Below are 16758 nucleotides of genomic sequence, written 5' to 3' on the forward strand. Positions count from 1 at the left end.
GCCGCGGCCGTGGGAGCGCCGAAATGGCAGCCGAACAAAGGTGGAGCGGGGAGGCCGCGCGGCCGGCGGCGGCTCCCGGAAAACGCTGCTCGCCGGGCGCCGCTTCCTGCGCGGCCCCGGAAAGCGGCGGGCCCGGCCCCGCGCGGCGTGAGCGCGCCGCGGCCGTGGGAGCGCCGAAATGGCAGCCGAACAAAGGTGGAGCGGGGAGGCCGCGCGGCCGGCGGCGGCTCCCGGAAAACGCTGCTCGCCGAGCTGCCCCCCGCGCTCCTTCAGCGCCTTGCGCTGCCCGAAGCGGCCAGGCCTCCTGTGAAACGTGTCAGCCACCGGCCAGATACCTTTTGTTCTTCTTCCCTTTTAAGGCGTTTGCTTGGAGGGCTTCACAGAGCCACAGTTCATTCACGTAGGTGAGCGCAAATGTGGGTTTGTTTTCAGGTTAGGAATTAAGCTCAAAGCCAAATTTGCCCGAGTTCTAGGTTTTCCTAACAGATGCAGTCAAATTCAGGGAGATTTTTTCTCTTTTTAAAGAGGTGCAGTTGATTTTCATGTCAATTGTTCTGCTCTTGCAGCTGAGCTTTTGATTTTTAAGATGCTGCTCATTTGTAAAAATCCCGCATAGAGATTGCTGACTAAGCCAAGTATTCTGACAACGCAGCGGGAACCCCACACTTAAGTAGGTGCTTCTGTTTAGTATTTCAACTACAGGTGTTTAGCAACAGCAGATTTAGTAGTAAATTATATTTAAACCTCCCTCTCACATATCTTAGTAGTGTCTGGCTTATTTAAAAACAGCAATGTACGTGCAGGGTAGACATTGTGAGTGGTATTTTGAAGGTGAGTAGGAACTGACTAAACAAAATAAAATGCTATTGACTAGCATCTGAAGTGCATCTTAAATGGCAGCAGTAGCTCCCTGCTCTGCACCGATTTTCAAGTCTGTCCTCATGTAAAGTCATTTTATGTAGAGGTTAGATAAGTAAGTGGCACCTCTTTYACCATTTGAAGTAAACATGTTCCTAAACTAGGAACATGTTCCAATACAGCTTGACAGGTAATGTCCAATAAAAAGGGGRAAAAAAAATTTGAAATTGTTCCTACAAAACTTTGTGATGGCTGTTTTGTTGCAGGATGCCACTTAGTAGCATATCCAAGAAGAATGAGGACTGAGGTTTCAGTTTTAGAAGATTTTTAATCCATAATTTTGTGAGAATGTATTGAGTGTCATGCTTTTTCTTTGATGCATTTTTGGCACATTCAAGTGCTTATAACTAAGATGGGAAGAGCAGGGTAGCTCTTTAAAAAGAGCTCTTTTAGCCGAGCTCTTTATCGACAAATTCTGTCCCAGTAWGCCTTTCCAATATTAAATAATGAACCTTTTTAAAAATTATTCTTCTTTCCTTTTTTTTTCCAAATTTGAAAATATTGAACATACCTTAGGGGTGGTTGGAAATGTAAAATGGATGAAGAACCAGTAAAGAAAGACAGTATAGTCTATAACATGTCCTTTGGTTCCTAGAGTTACTAGATTATGTGTGTTCTAATTAAGCTCCTCCAGTTCTTTCTGCTTGCCTCTGCTGCTGTCTCCTACTTGAACCAGAGCAGGCTCATGGTTTTTAGTAATATCCATCTGACTGCTTCGGTGATGACACTTCTGAATTTTGCGGGGAGAAGAAAAGAAACTTGCTTCCCTACTTAGCATTCCTAAAACAACATTTTGCCAACTGTACTCAGATATGTTTTGCTTCGTTTCTAGGGGCTGTGTAGCACACTCTATATTAATTTCACTTGCTGCAGCTCTCCTCCTGTTTACATTTGCTCTCCTGTGTGTTTCACAGCAGAGGAGCTTGGGGCTGTGATAAATGTGCTTCTCTCTTTTATTAAGTGGGGAAGAGAGCAGGCTTCTCTGGTAAAGCTGCTGTTTGATTCAAGGGCTGATACTCCAGAAAATGGGCATGTGTACAGAAAMATGGTTTGGTTTTACATTTTCTTATGAGAGACAGTAGGTAAGCACAAACCTTGTAATAAAAAAGGAGCTGGCCGTTTACAGTTAAATTAGTGCTCAAAGCTGAGGCTGCAGCTAGTTAGCATAAAGAAGTACATGCCTAATACTAAGCAAGGGAAGAGCTTATCAGAATCTTAAGTACTTGTGTTTGGGTGTCAAAATGCCTTTTAGGGGAGGAAGCAGTTTTGTTGGGTGTCATGTTGGGTTCCTTAAGTTTGGACTGAAATCCAAAACAAACAGTACAGAGAACTTGCTCCTTCCCCTGTTATATTTTGATGGCCTTAAAATATTTTTAACAATCTGTTAATGTCTATATGTATGTGTGTTTATATGTATATTTAATTTTGACATAACTTTTTTTTTTTTTGCTTGTGTGTTAAAACTATGAGAACTATTTAAAAAGTATTTCTTATTCTATATAATGTGGATTTACAGTCACGGSTATTTGAAATGACACTGTAAAATTATTTAACTGCATTTAATAGCTGTTTTATCTAAAAAGCTCTCTGTATATGAAAATTCAGTTTTCCTTAACAGCTTTTCCCTCCAGAAACTAGAACAACTCAATCAGTATCCAGATTTTAACAACTACCTGATTTTTGTTCTTACGAAGTTAAAGTCTGAAGGTAAGTTCTTGAGGTATTGRATTATTTTATTTATTTACTTATCTGTTTTTAATTCTAGGTACTTTTGACTTTGTTTTCTCTTTGTTTGAAATGATTAGGGAGTTGTTTCCTACAGTCATCCTCCAGTCCTATGGTAGCCATAGAGCTCTGTTTACTCTCTCAGGTATTTTTCTTGTAAAAGATCTGATCAATACTGTTATCAATAAATTGGTTTTAATGTCTTGGAATAGTCTCCATTCTAGTCTCCATCTTGTGCAATATGTCAGGAGATGTGGGAGCATCCCACTTGAATTGGGTCGTAGTTAAATAGTGGTGTAACTTTGCACTTCTGGTAGATGATGATGTAAGGTAACAAATAAGCTTCTAATTATGTATGTACACATTGTAAAACTTGCTGCTCARTCCAGTTATGATCATGATCTCACTAGTACTCTTGAAATGTTGTTTATCAGCCTGTTAAATAATTTGCAGATCACAAGTAGGACTAGTCTGAAGATGCTGTCTGTCAAAATCTTCATTCTGAAATCGTTTTATTAAAATGAAGTAGGAGCTCCCCTGTCCCCTTTAGCCTTAATGCAGACTGTGCTGCGCACTGTGCCTTCTACCAGTGGGTGAATTTGGACGGTTCCTTAGTAATGATTAGGGTTTATGAAAGGTTGGTTCCTCCCTTGGCACCCCTGTCTCCCAAGTGTAGTACAGCTGCTGATTGCTGAGGTCTTTGCCAATGATAGAGATTTGGTTTTGGATGTGTTCTAGCACCTCTTTTGACTTCTAATGCTTGTCAATACATTAGGGTTTCTTCCCCCCCCCTTTTGGTGTCATGATTTCACTCTTTTTTTGGTTTTTGTTTTTTTTCTCTGCCTCCTAATGCTTCTCTGAGTTTTCAAATGCTTTATGTTTTCACTTTGAGYTAGATTTGACTTATGTATGGCACTGTGCCATTCAAAGCATCACTAACAGCATTTATTTTCTGTTTATCTTCTAGTGTTTTGGTTATTGCTGTTAGCTTATTTGGGRAGGAAGAGAAGAGAGAGAAGGAGGAAAATATATTTTCATTTTTGAAGGCTAGAGTATACCCCARCATTATGGGGTATTCTACATAGGAAGTCTCTGGATAATCTTTAAGGCCTTGGGGATAAATCTCAAGTTTGAGAGCAAGCTTTCAAGAGCTGAATCAACCAAGATTTTTGASCAAAATGGCAGCATAGAGCTAAACTATCAGTACTTCCTTACTAAATGTGCTGTCATGCTTTAATTSTTCACATACTTTATACCTTTGACAGAAAAAATAAAGTTTGGAGCAAGTCTGGTAGTAAGATCTGGAGTTGTACAAAGTATGTGGTGAGAAGGTTGCTCCACAGCTTTTTCCTTTTTAATAATACTTGGTAATTTCACCTTCTCCATTCTGTTCTCTCCTTGATATWCTGGGTATGTGGTGTGTTCTAGAATTGCTTTCCAGAAGATCTGAGGGTAACTCACAGCCTTTTGTTTGGTTTTGTTTTTTTCTCTCCTTCTTGAGGGTTGTGTACACCAATTTGGGATGAATTAAAGGTAAAAGATTAATGCTTTAGAGCTGCTATGTCTGGAAAAGAGTTAAAATAATGGAGAATAGGGGATCTAGGAAGTTAATTTGTGAAAGCAAGTATTTGGGATCAATCTGTACTAATATCTCTTACTGGCACATCAGGTTGGTCATTTGTGTGGCTGATGAGAAGCAGTTGTTGCTTCAGGAAGTTCTTGCYCCCCATCAGGGAAATGTTTGCATGGTCACAACCATTTGTGCAAGGCAGCTGTCCTGACTTTTCCAGCATAGGAAACTTTCAAAATATTGAAGGTGCCAGAGTTGAGAACAGTGCAGGTCCCTTTCCTAGTACTTGCCAAGATCCGAGTGTCCGGTTACGTTGCTTGCGCAGGACTAGTAAGGGACGCCAGGGAGCTGTTGCTTGGTCAATCATTCCTCACGAGTCCTGCCTGGGCAAGGCCAGGAGACCTTTGGAAGCGCCACTCACTAGCTGCTCTGCTCTTGCATCCCCATTTGGACCAGTAGKGAGAAAAGCGTGCCGAACTCCTTAGATGTGCAGTGCACCTCGGACACTATTCTTTCCTTCCTCCTCTTGAAGGCTGTGTTAGCGGTCTGTCCCACAGCCTTGTCAGGGTTGTTGGCTGGGAGCAAGAGCTAAGGAGCAGCTTGAAGCACCTACATCTCCCAGCCAGGCTGAGACGTCCATCGGTGTGAATGGGTCACACCATCCCGGCAGAGAAGCTGCAGAACTAAGCTTGCAAGCCCTCTTCAAAAGACATGAATGAAGGGATGTGGGAAGGCAACTTATTCAGAAGAAATGGAGGTATTTTCATAGCTAGTGCATGACCAAGAGAGCTCAGTTTCATAGCAGCTGAATCCAACTTAGGCTCTGCTTTTACAACTGCTGCTGAGATACCTGTGCTTAAAGATACACCTAGGGAACAGCTCCTTAATATGGACATTAGGTGCGAGTCATGTTAAACTGTCAAAGACTTGAGTTTTTCTGTGAACATAGAGATGGTAGCTTTACTGCTTCTTCATTAGTGCAAGTACATGGCCAATTTTGCCCTTACAGCCCATGTGTGCTGTAACTTTAAGTACTTCTCTATTTTTTTTAGTATGGTGCATCTGTAAAGAAAGCACTGCAAATCTGGACAAACCTGAATGTTGCCAATATCTCAGAATATAAAAATATGTTGATCAAATGGCATGCAGTTCTGGAAGTCGGGCAGGAGGCAAACTGAAGGACTTAGATATCATCCCACTTATTATAGGTTGAGGTCCTCCTCAAGGTGCTTCCCGGGATGAATGGTACTTGGCAACTTTCCTTCACAGGGAGAAATGGAGTCCAGGTTAACTGGGAAATGTCTGAGTGAAAGAAATTTGGTTTTATGAATTTATCTATAAATGAAAATATCATTCAGATGCTGTATTACTGTAGCTGTACCTTCTTGGATTGACTGGTATAAAACCAGGCAAATCATGGGTTCCAATGCTGGGGATTGGTTTGTTGGTTGGGTTGCATCCTCCAATATCCTCTGAGCTGAACTCAGGATGCTGTAGGTTATTTTCTGGAGTGTGTGCGTGTATAAGTGCTTTTCCTCATATCTTTTACATGTGGTTGACTGTAACAGCAGCAGTCCAGCCTTTTAAGGGAGTACTGTCCTTGTTTCTATTGCTTCTTTCTCCACATGCCTGAAGTAACCCTCTTTATTCCAAGTCATGTATCTAAATCCTCATTTCTGTGTTCTATTTTCCATACTTAAGTCTGTCCCTTTGAAGGAAAAGATGAAAAAGTGTTGTGTTCATGTCTGGCATCTTTCTGTTTTCGTTTGGGCCAGTTCTAGCCTGTAGCTAAGGGACTTTGAGACAATCATTCAAGATATCTGATGCCTGAGTTAGGTCAGAAGTAGAACTTCCATGTATCATAAAGCAGATGGTTCACATTCTAGGCCTAGCCTGGTTTATTATGAGTGTTCCTAAGATTTCTGTTTTTTTTCTCWTGTCCTTTGGTGAGATTATTTTGTTAGTTCACTGTGTTTTCTTTTTATTATTATTTGTTTTAACCTAAAATTCTACCTTGCTTCATCCTACACATTATGAAGAACTTTGTGAATGAGAGGTGGACCAGGCTTACAGTAACTGATGAAAGTTGATAGCTGTTCTCATTCACTAATGATACCCTCTAATTCTTGGTAATTCAGCTTGACAGGGAGTGTTAGGTGTGGTGACTGTCATAATTGTGCCCTAATGTTTTGTTTTGTGGGATGACATCAGCATACTTTGAGATAACACTGCATTTTTTCATTAGAGAAGACGACTGTGTTGCCTCCTGGTAGCATTTCTCTAACCAACTTTAAGGAGAAACTAAATTGAGAATTTGTGATGTCTGTAGATTATTCACATTRTACTTATGCCTGTATCCATTTCTGAATGAGGTTTTTCATACCTGTGAGAGCAGAAGAAGCAGCTGTATGTATATGTTTTCAGAATTAATGTGGCCTTCTGTTTGGCATTTCTTTGACCTAACGCACTGATGCAGCYGTCATGTTGGTGGATGATTGAATATATATTTWWAAAAAAAAAAGGCAAGAACAGAAGTGATATTGAGTCTTACCATTTGTCAGATAAAGTACGAGATGCGTAGCACCCCTTTATATAGGGAGGAAAGATATCTTCTAGTTAAGATGCAGACTGTGCATCTTCCCCCCCACCATCTTCCCCAAATGTCTATTTCCTCTCTCAGATTGATGTTTTGTCTTGCTTAGACTAGAGATGGAGGACTTGGCTAGTTTGCTTGTGGTTCCTGTAAAGCTCCAAGCTGGGTTCCTTCTCCTCTTTCCTTTAGAAGTGCTGCTGGAGTATTGCTGGCCCCTGCACAAATGGGAATGTACATTTGAGACCGATGTATGATGGTCCTGATAACAGTGTCTGTCGCTAGCCCATGTGGGCATCTACGCTCTTTSAGCTACATAAAGTCTTTGTGATTCTGATTTTTGGCTTATGTTTTAGTACTTGACTGTCTACCCAGTCCTAATGTGGTAATGTTAGTCAGAAGTATAAGTAGAGTGTTATCTTAGTACATAGACCATATCCTAATGTTTAAAATAATCTCTGAGATACAACTTCTAGCCTAGAGGTGAATGAGCTGGGATTTGAAGAAGCTGCTCGAGTCTTTATTATGGCATTTAAGGATGGCCTTTTCAGTTTATTTTCAAATACTTTGCATTTTTAAGAATCAGTGGAAACCTTTCTGCAACTCTTGATCTTGCTCATCATGTGATGACTTCAATCATGCAGAGTATTTTACTTTGACATGGAGTATTACTATGAAGAAAGGCTTTTTTTCTTCCTCACGAGCTTCTCCTCATTTCTGCAGTAAAAATTACCACAGATGATGATTTATTTTCTGAATGATAGTGCCATTAATAACTCATCTAGCTCTCTAAGCAGAATTTGAAATGGATTTTTTTATAAACTATTACTAGGAGTGAAAGTGGTGCTGTGGATTTGAGTAAATTCTTTTCTGATGAGCATGGGAATTCAAATTGGAACTGTTACCCRGACAATCATAAGCCTGTTCTGTTAGGACCTTTTTCAGTATGTTGGTGATAAGAGGTTGCTGAAGCTGAGCAGGGAAAGGCCATCATGTGAGCTCAGGTGTTGATTACTCATCTTCCCCTTTCTCAGAGGTGTTTTTGATGAGCAGGCTTAGTCCAGAAAAGTGGTTCAGCAGCTCCTGCCTCCCTTAACATACTGTTGTCCTGAACTATACCATTCTTAAACGGACTAAAATAACTGCCAATGAGTGAATCAGATTGATCTTAATTCTGAATTGTAATCCAATCAGACTAATCTGCCCTTACGTTTTGAAATGCTACATGACACATGTAGTGTCCTACTTAAACAACAGCAAAATACTCTTTCTGCTAAATTTGGATACATTAAGAATTGTGAAAACAAGCACAACTGGGTTTCAGTAGTCGATGCATAAAGTAATTGAGGTCCTTAAGTACTTAGAGTGAAACCAAATTGAGATACTAATTTTATCCAAGACTGTATAAAGATTCCTAGATTTTCTCTGTATCATGGTATGATCCCTTCCTTTCCACGTAGGGATATTGTAAGTAGTTTTACAAAAACTACAAAACTAAGTAGTTTTGTGGCATACATGCGCTATGCAAGAATTGCATAAATTGCATTAAAATACTAAAATATATATACTTGGAAACATTTTTTTTATTTTGTAACTCTTCTGACTCTTTAAAGAGAGTCTTAAGAGAAACTTTGAAGTTACCTAGTAGATGTGTGATGTGATTCAGTGCCTTGGGAATGCTTTCTTGGAGCTCCTTGTTCTCTGAGCATCCAGAATGAGAGATTATGGCATCTGTATCATGGAAGCATCTCTTCCATATCCCTGAAGCCCACACAGGGAAAGCATTGAAGAAGAACAGATGCAATAAAAAGTTCCTTGCCTGTACAACCTTCTTACTAGCCTAGCGCCCTCAGGTTTTTGTTCACATTGGTTTAGGTTCTTCGAAGTTGCTGTTTATTGTAAGCAAAATAGTTTTAGGGTGACCTTGGAGTGTTTGTTTTTCCTCAAAGGGCTTGTGGACTTAAAGGAGAGAAATTTTCAGTCTTTCCCCAATCCTTATTGTTATTAGACTCTGATTTCTTAGTATCTGTGCTGTCTTAGGAGGTTCAGGTAGGGCCTGTTTTGGATCCACAATAAGTACATTTATTTTTGGGGGTGTGTTTGGTTTTGTTTTGTTTCTAATAAAAGATAAAATGTATGTAGACTTTTTKGGGGGGAGAGTTTTTCCTTAGTATGTCTCTGACTGTGAGTGCAGTTTGGTGCTAGGATTGTGTGTATTTACTTTTTAAAAGTCCAAGTCAGTGATGTTTACTTTGTTGCATTTCTTGTCAAATCTAAGTGTACCTAGAAAGCCAGTGTGAAACACCCTGCATGCTGTTCCCTTAGAGAAAGGAAAGGCATTGCCGGTGGGATTTGTAGATACGCTTTTATCCCTTAAGCACTACTTGATTCAGTACAGTTAGGAGGTGTTTGAGCCAGGCGTTTGTTTCATTGTGTGTTGTAATCCTCTTTTGCTTAGAATGTAACTTCCTGGATAGCTAAAAGAACTGAGTGACTTGGATGAAAGCAGTGTTTATCTACTGACAGACTGTGATGTAATGATTGCGGTGGGCCTCCGTTTTCCTTATTGCTCTTGCGATGATGGCCACTGAAAATGCTAAGGTGGAACTTTTTTAAAGGAAAACTGCTCTCTTTGTTGACATCAATTCCTTGCTGTTAAATCTTTTTTTATTTTAACAGAAACTGTGATTCTGTGATGTAAATAAAAAATGTGATTAAAATTATGACTACAGCCACCTGTTCATGAACATATCTGGTCCTTTAATGAGAAATTGGCTGTCTCCTAAAGATGACATCAAAAAATAAGGATCCTGCTTGGGCAGTATCATCAGAGAAGCAAAAGCTTATTTTCTTATGTTCTAATGCGTAAGATATGCAGATCGAAACACCATACAGAGACACCTTTATGCTTTTTCTAACAGAAAGAGCCCCTAATTTGTGTTTGTGTTTAGTGCTGGACTCTTGAAGTATAGTACTTTAAGCTTAAAATTGTGTAATCTCCTGTCATGTCAGAAGACTGGAAATATTTCCAAACATTGAGTGTATCTAAATATATGAATGACCTCCAAGGGCACTGGTAGTAGCTAGTATGAAATTAATCATTACTCAAGTGACTTGAGAGCCATGGAAGAAAGTTTGACACAACCACCTAACTATAGGGATGTTTAAAAGAAAGTAAAACTGGAAATGTTCCGTTGGTGATGTGGGGCATATTTATTATAAACAGTTAGCTTCTGAGAAAACATTGTAAATAAAACAGATCTGTGCTGAGTGTGAGAAGGCTGTGAACTGCTGACCAATAATTAGTTTATTGCCTAGTTATGCAAGATTCTGGCTAATAGTGAGTAGTGATCTATCCGTGTGCAGAAATTTGTACATCTCTACAAACTTGCATGAGCACAAAGGGTTTAAAGAACTAATCCTCTGGTTTCACCCCTGCTTTCAGCTTCTCTATCATATGCCCACAAACTGGTTGTCTCAGCTCTTTTCCTGTGTACTGCCACTTTATGTATCACCACCTGATCCTGCATTTAAATCAGTGCCGGAATTCCACTATCAAGAGCAGAAGAATCCTTAATAAGACATCACAATGCAGTGTAGTGATGCAATGATTCGGTGCAATATCCCAGACTATATAATTAACCCTGGATATTGTTGCAGTTGGGGAACATCCAAAAGATAATGTCATCTCTCTCTGCTCTGTACTTGTGTTTGTCTGTTCCTTTTTTTGTTTCTTTTTTTTTCCCTTTTCTTCAAGTACCTTTGTCCTAATGGAGTACATAGGGAGATTAAATGACAAGCTTCCCAGTTAATGTACCTGAAGAAGTGTTTTTGTGAGATAAATGCAAGTTTGGTCGCTAACTGCCATAAAGTGACATGTATATGTGCTTTTATTGCATAATTAGTTCATCAAATCAAGATTTTTTCTCACGTAAGTTTACCAAACCTGTACTCAGTATATTTCCTTTTTCTAGACTGACCAAAAATACATGTTTTGTCTTTTTGTGCACTAATGGCACATCTTTTTCAATTAGCAGTGTTAGATTTCCAATGGCAGTCTGGTGAATAGAGCAGAGTTTTGGTTGTAATGGAATTACTTTTCCTAAATAACTTATGCCTCAATGTGTAGTAAGAAAATAGTATGTGCGCTTATCTGTTCTTACTCTAATACTCCTTCATATGTTTTAGAAGTTTAACTTTCTTCTAGTAACTGACTATACAAGTGCTCTTGTGAGGCACTAAGTGAATGATCATTTGCTACTCAGGATAGCAGTGAAAATGAGACTCTCCACAAAACTTTGAGGTATGACTCCTGCTGAACTTGATCCCTTTTCAAAACATTTGAAATCCATCTGCGTTCTCTCTCTTCATTTTCTCTGCAAGACTTCCATCAATCTCCTTTCCTTGTGAAGGGAGGGAAATGAGAGGGAACTTGRCATTAAACATCTTGGAGCACTTATAACACAGTTACCTTTGGTCAGGTAAATGTTTTTCCTTGGAGATACTGATGCAGAAATATGTATTATTGAATCTATATTGCTTGAACRACCGGTGTGTGCCACTCCTGAGGAAGCAGATAAGCCCACCAAGAATAGCACAGACCAGCCCAGGGCTGCAGGGCTAAGCTGTGATGAGAGAGGGTTGCTTGAGCTGAGCTGAATGCAGCCATTACTGGCACTTAAGACTCTCTCATGGCATTTTTGCACTGGAATATCTCTGAGAGCAGAAGGCAGAACCCAGTAAAAAAAAAAATCCTCATATGGTTCTGAAAAGTGAGAATTATGTCATTCTAGAGGGAGAAAGGACTTTAAATACTTAGCAAAAACAGGAGTAGTGCTTAGCCAGATGCTAAAGTCTAATATTAGCATGAGATATCTCAACTGTGGGATCAAGATGCACTGCTTTATGGGCCTTTAGATTGCCTTCAGGAAAGATGCTTAGGCCCCGAGCTGGCCAAAATACTGTTTGTGCTGTTAAGGTGGCATTGAAAAGTATTTCTTCTTTTCTGGGCATTACTCCATTTGACATTAAAGGAAAGGCATTCTTGCTTGTGTGTGACTAGCGTGAGAAGTGGTAGTGGGCATCCCTTTTAAGGCTACATTTGACATTGTGAGCATGGTTGGCTACCCAGTTGTCCCCCAGCASTAGAGGGGAATGCATTGAAACCGTCTTGGCATTATCCACGTGTTCTGCAGCAAGTCTGCTTTCTGTGAAACCTAGAGTAAGGTGGTGCCCTTGTGTCTTAGGAGCCATCACAGCCTACTTGAGACAACAGCGTCTTGCCTCTTGAGTTGGAAACCCCATGTTTTCCTGCTGGGTAATGATCACTTTGTAKTATGTAGCAGTGTCACGTCTTGTTTTGTCATGTAGGTCACTAGCATGACATCTGCGGCTGCTTCTGTGGACGGTTGACTCCTTCGAGTGAGAGACTCTGCGTTGGACTTTCTGTATCCTAGACTTGTTCTTAGGTTGACCCCTAGGTCATCTCCAAAAAACTCATTGCTTTCTCATTTGCCACTCAAGTCAGATAAGCATAGCTGTTTGAGGACACCTGCTAGTACTAAAAAAAAAAAAGCCTCCTGAGTAGCCTTAAAATGGTTGATGATATCTATGGCATGTTACCTGTGTGCCATCCGGTAGGTGTGCACCTAAGTGCTCAGTCTGTGAACCATCATAATCTGAATGTACTATTAGAGTGTTGCAACCGAATTAAAAACTTACCGAGGGCCMAATGGTCTTTGTATGGTACAGTTTTATAGAAACAATGTGGCTTGAGAAGATAACGATGTATTGGTGGGCTTAATTAGCACCAAAGATGTTATCAAATGCCAGTGGTCTGCTTCGCTTTCCTTCCTTTCCTTGTACTGTATGTTCTTGTCAACTTTGTATGCTTCCAGGTTGACTGAGATGCAAGGAGGCAAGCCTGTGATCTTTTTTGATGGCTGAAGCATATGGCTGACAGAACTTACCACAGAACCTGTGAAATGYCTTATTCAGTTCTTAGGCCATCTGCCTGTAGTCTCGGTGTTATATCAAGAACTCCATCCAGACCTATATTACTGCCTCCCGGCAGTGTAGCTGTTAAGTTGCTGAATGACCTGGATTCCATAAATATCCTTCTGCAGTCATAAATCAGAAAGAAGAATTCTCAAACTAAAATGTTGACCATGCTATAGTTTTAAAAATACTTGAGTATCAGATGCTAGGCTACTACCATAGCTCAAATGGTGGGGGTGTATTTAGCACTGAGTCTGCTTCTCAGTGATATTCGCTCAGTGCCTGTCAGTGTGGTGATAACTGTTTTTGCTGTTTGTTTCCAATCTCCCCCCCTTTTTTTTTGTCATTTATTTTTTTTCATTTGATGGATATCTGACTTGAGTGTATATCCCTTGGAATGAACATTTCCTGTGAAGAATAATCTTTCTGTTCTTATCTTGGCTAAAAGAATGAATTGAAGATACTTCTTATTGCTTGGTTGCATAGAGCATAAAAACATACATAAGAAAAAGTAGTTTTGAAGTTTCACTGTAACATGGCCTTGCTTTTTCTTGTCTTTTTGTGCCTGTGTTGGCGTGTAAGTCAGTCAGCTGTGTGAAAAGGGCTGATGTGCCCTTTTCTGACACAAGCATCTTCCTAGTGTCTGTATTTCTGCTTGGTTACGTTGAAGCTGTTGTCTTCTGTAAACATAGCTAGGCATTCTGAAGGGTGAGACTTTTTTAACACATTGTTTGTTTAAARTTTCCCTAGTAGAGTTTATAGCTAATGTAGCTCTCTCTAATCTGCATTCGCTTGAAGCTCTGATTTTGTTACCTCCTGAGATGGTGCTGGGCAAGTAGCTGCTGTGTTCCTTGTGCCACTGTGGTTGTTGAAGGGGACAGTCACTTTGGCTTGTAAGGGCTTTGAATCTTGTGGGAATTGAGGGAAGGCTCCTTTSCTTTCCCTTTTTGGCCAAGAGTGTAGGTAGGCATTGCTTTGAATCTTAGTATTCATTTACAGAGACTGGATTTCTTGGAGATCCTGTCACTGGATCCCCCTTGCCTAAAGTAGTCAGAGTTGGTCTTATTARAGCAGTGCAGTAGTAGGTGCAGAAACCTTATTTTGACTTCAGGGAATGTATTGATTAAGTCTGAGACTGATTAAGAGTTCAGGAGTTCAAGCTATATTCTCCAGCTGACCTTTACTAACGATATTTTCAAAACTTTAAACAAAATTACCGAAACACTTTCAAGGAATAATAAGAATAATACTTGTCACATGTTGAAGGCAAGTCTTGTGGTTGAGAGAAACCWGTCCATTCATCCACTTTTTAACTCCGTGGTTTAAAATAATAAATTCTTTCTTCCWTACCTGTGCATACTCCTAGAAAAGTCATTGGCACTTGAAATGCAGTACTGTGAAAGTGACACAATTTTTACATTTTTAGAAATTGATCTATACCTAAAACCTGTAGGTAAAGTTATGGGACTGTTTCAAATATTTATTCATAGCATGGCTTCTGGTTTTCTTTTTCATTATATGGCTTGCTGAGTAAAATTTCTGATCAAAATTACTGGATTCTACAAAAAACCCATATTCCTCTGTAAATCAATATGCTTACGGCTACAGAGCTTTATAAAAAAACACCCCACTTTACAAAAGCTAAAATAAAAATTAAAAGATCAAAATATGCATGAAGGGTTTCTGGTTTTGAAGCTTAAATAAGATCTGTTGATCTGTTGATCATTCATCAAAATGAACTTTAAATTCTGATTAGCACAAAAAAAGGAACACAAACCCCTCAACTACCTACCCACTTTTTTTCTGCTCAGACTAGCACAGCTCTCATGATAAAGTGTCTTAACAGTTGTCAGGCTGAAGTCTCAGGTGTATGGAGAGCCTGCTGTTGGGATGCAGTAACTTTCTTTAGAATATTCTATATGTGAAAGTTGTATCTCCTCTTTTGCTTGTTTATTTCTGCTGGGGTGTTGGTAATAGTTCTGAAGATTCAGATCTGTTTAAAAAAATAATTTGGGGTGAAGGCGCTTCACTGAACACTTATTCTTCTCCCAAATAAGGACTGCATATGAAAAAAAAAGTTACTAATGAACTAATTAACATCTAAAGCAAATGTTAGTTAGCCAATTAGTATTATTGTAAAGTGATTAGAAATATTACTCTACTATGAACTAGTCCTTTGCATTTAGACCATCTAGAACTGTCTTTTGGCATATTTTGGAGGTAATTCGAAGTGACTTACCTTGTTAAGAACCAGATAGGAGTCTACTGCAGCGTAACTGAAAAATCTCGGCTGTGCTTTTTCACTTCCCCCTCTTGTCTCAGTGTTTCAGAGGAAGATACCCAGCCAAAATGAGCTCAGTGAGAACTGAAACAGTGCCTAAACTTAAATTCTTACTCTGTTTATGTCAGTGCTAGTAGGTGGGTCTTTCTTTATTTTTATAGTAGCCTAATGCATAACATCTGTTAACACTGTTTAAAGCCTTTTTTTTCCTTTTTTTTTTTTTCCCCCTTCTCTAATTACTATTTGAATAGATAGTAGAGCAGTTGGTATCTGGAATTCAATACTTGTTTGTATTTTGTGGAAAAGTTGAGCATAGAATTTCTGATGGGAGTAGGGGATCAGGGAGTAACTGCATAGTCCCTACCTAATTTCTAGGTCTCATAAGAGAAAACTGGGTTGCCATTAGCTTCTTACTGTAACGTTGCTGCAGTAAGGGTGTCTCTATAGTCAGAACGACTTCTRCCAACCAAATGCTTTTGAGTCTCCTGTATATTATGACTGTAAAGCCGTTTCTGGCTTGTATCTGTAGATGACATTATCTTAAAATATTCTTATTATAAATAAATAGCAATACTGTATTCCAAACCTAAAAACTTGTTTCATGAATTACTGTGTGTTGTTGGAAGGAGAAGTGAAGAAATGAAGATTAGTATCTGTTGCTATGGACTTTGCTCTTCTTGTGCTGGTCTGCAAATCTGCCTGATCCTGTGAGTGGATGAAGTCTGAACATAGTTTATTTTCTGTTGCAGATGAACCAACACGTTCCTTGAGTGGTCTCATCTTGAAGAATAATGTAAAAGCACATTTTCACAACTTTCCAAATGGGGTGACTGACTTCATTAAAAGTGAATGTCTGAACAACATTGGTGATTCCTCCCCCTTAATTAGAGCTACCGTAGGTGAGTTTGCCCTTATCACTATCTTCTAAATACTGAAAATGTTATTGATAATTTATATGTGAAAGCTACATTGTGAGGTAAAGAGTTTAAAAAACACAAAACAGAACACTGAAACCTTCCAATAATTGCCACAACCTTACCGTGTTTTGATGCAGATACTGATTTTTAAATGTGAGCGTACAAAGGTTGTACTTGTTTTTGCTTCCTCTTCTATTACAGCATAAAGATTTTACAGTTCAGTTGATACCTCTTGAGGCCTAGCTGAAAATTATTATACTGGGATCTTCTAAAATTCAGCCCACTGCCAATTTTTGTATCTAAAAATAGGACTGAAGGAACTGACTTCAGAACTATTTCAGCACTCCACTCACATCAATGAACACTTCTGTTAGCCAATTCCCCTAATAAATATTCTCTGTTAATGCATCTGATGCTTTATGTGAGACTATTCAGAAGAAAAGCAATCTTTAAGASTCCACAGATCTCCATAAGTGTTTAGAAATACCTCTGTTTAACTCTGATTAAGGAGAGAACTGGCTCTAAACAATTTCCAGTGCTCTGAAATGACTTTTACTTCTGTTTTCGTGTTTAACCTTTGACTTTATTACCACAGCTATGGGKTTTTTTTGCCATAATACCAAGGAGCAGGGGAAAGTCATTTCATGAGATGGTCTGAATTGCAGCTTCAGGGCAAATTCATGTGGTCAGAAAGTGATTCACCTGACTGGAGTTCTCCAGAGCAGACAGTATTGAAGGGACATGATTCAGTGTCTCTTGA

At 39.3% G+C, this 16758-nt stretch overlaps 1 protein-coding gene across 1 annotated transcript in view; it reads left to right on the forward strand.

Annotated features, from left to right (window-relative positions):
• TNPO1 (transportin 1) overlaps window positions 1–16758 on the forward strand; it is a 47603-nt gene that overhangs the window by 548 nt on the left and 30297 nt on the right. The window contains exons 3-4 of the mRNA XM_026036265.1: window positions 2550–2625; window positions 15831–15980. Of these exons, the coding sequence (XP_025892050.1) occupies window positions 2550–2625; window positions 15831–15980 (226 nt within the window). The remainder of the gene's footprint in view (window positions 1–2549; window positions 2626–15830; window positions 15981–16758) is intronic.

The sequence above is a fragment of the Nothoprocta perdicaria genome, unplaced genomic scaffold, assembly GCF_003342845.1.
Source record: "Nothoprocta perdicaria isolate Ctin4 unplaced genomic scaffold, notPer1 scaffold_1, whole genome shotgun sequence".
NCBI classification, from domain to species: Eukaryota; Metazoa; Chordata; class Aves; order Tinamiformes; family Tinamidae; genus Nothoprocta; species Nothoprocta perdicaria.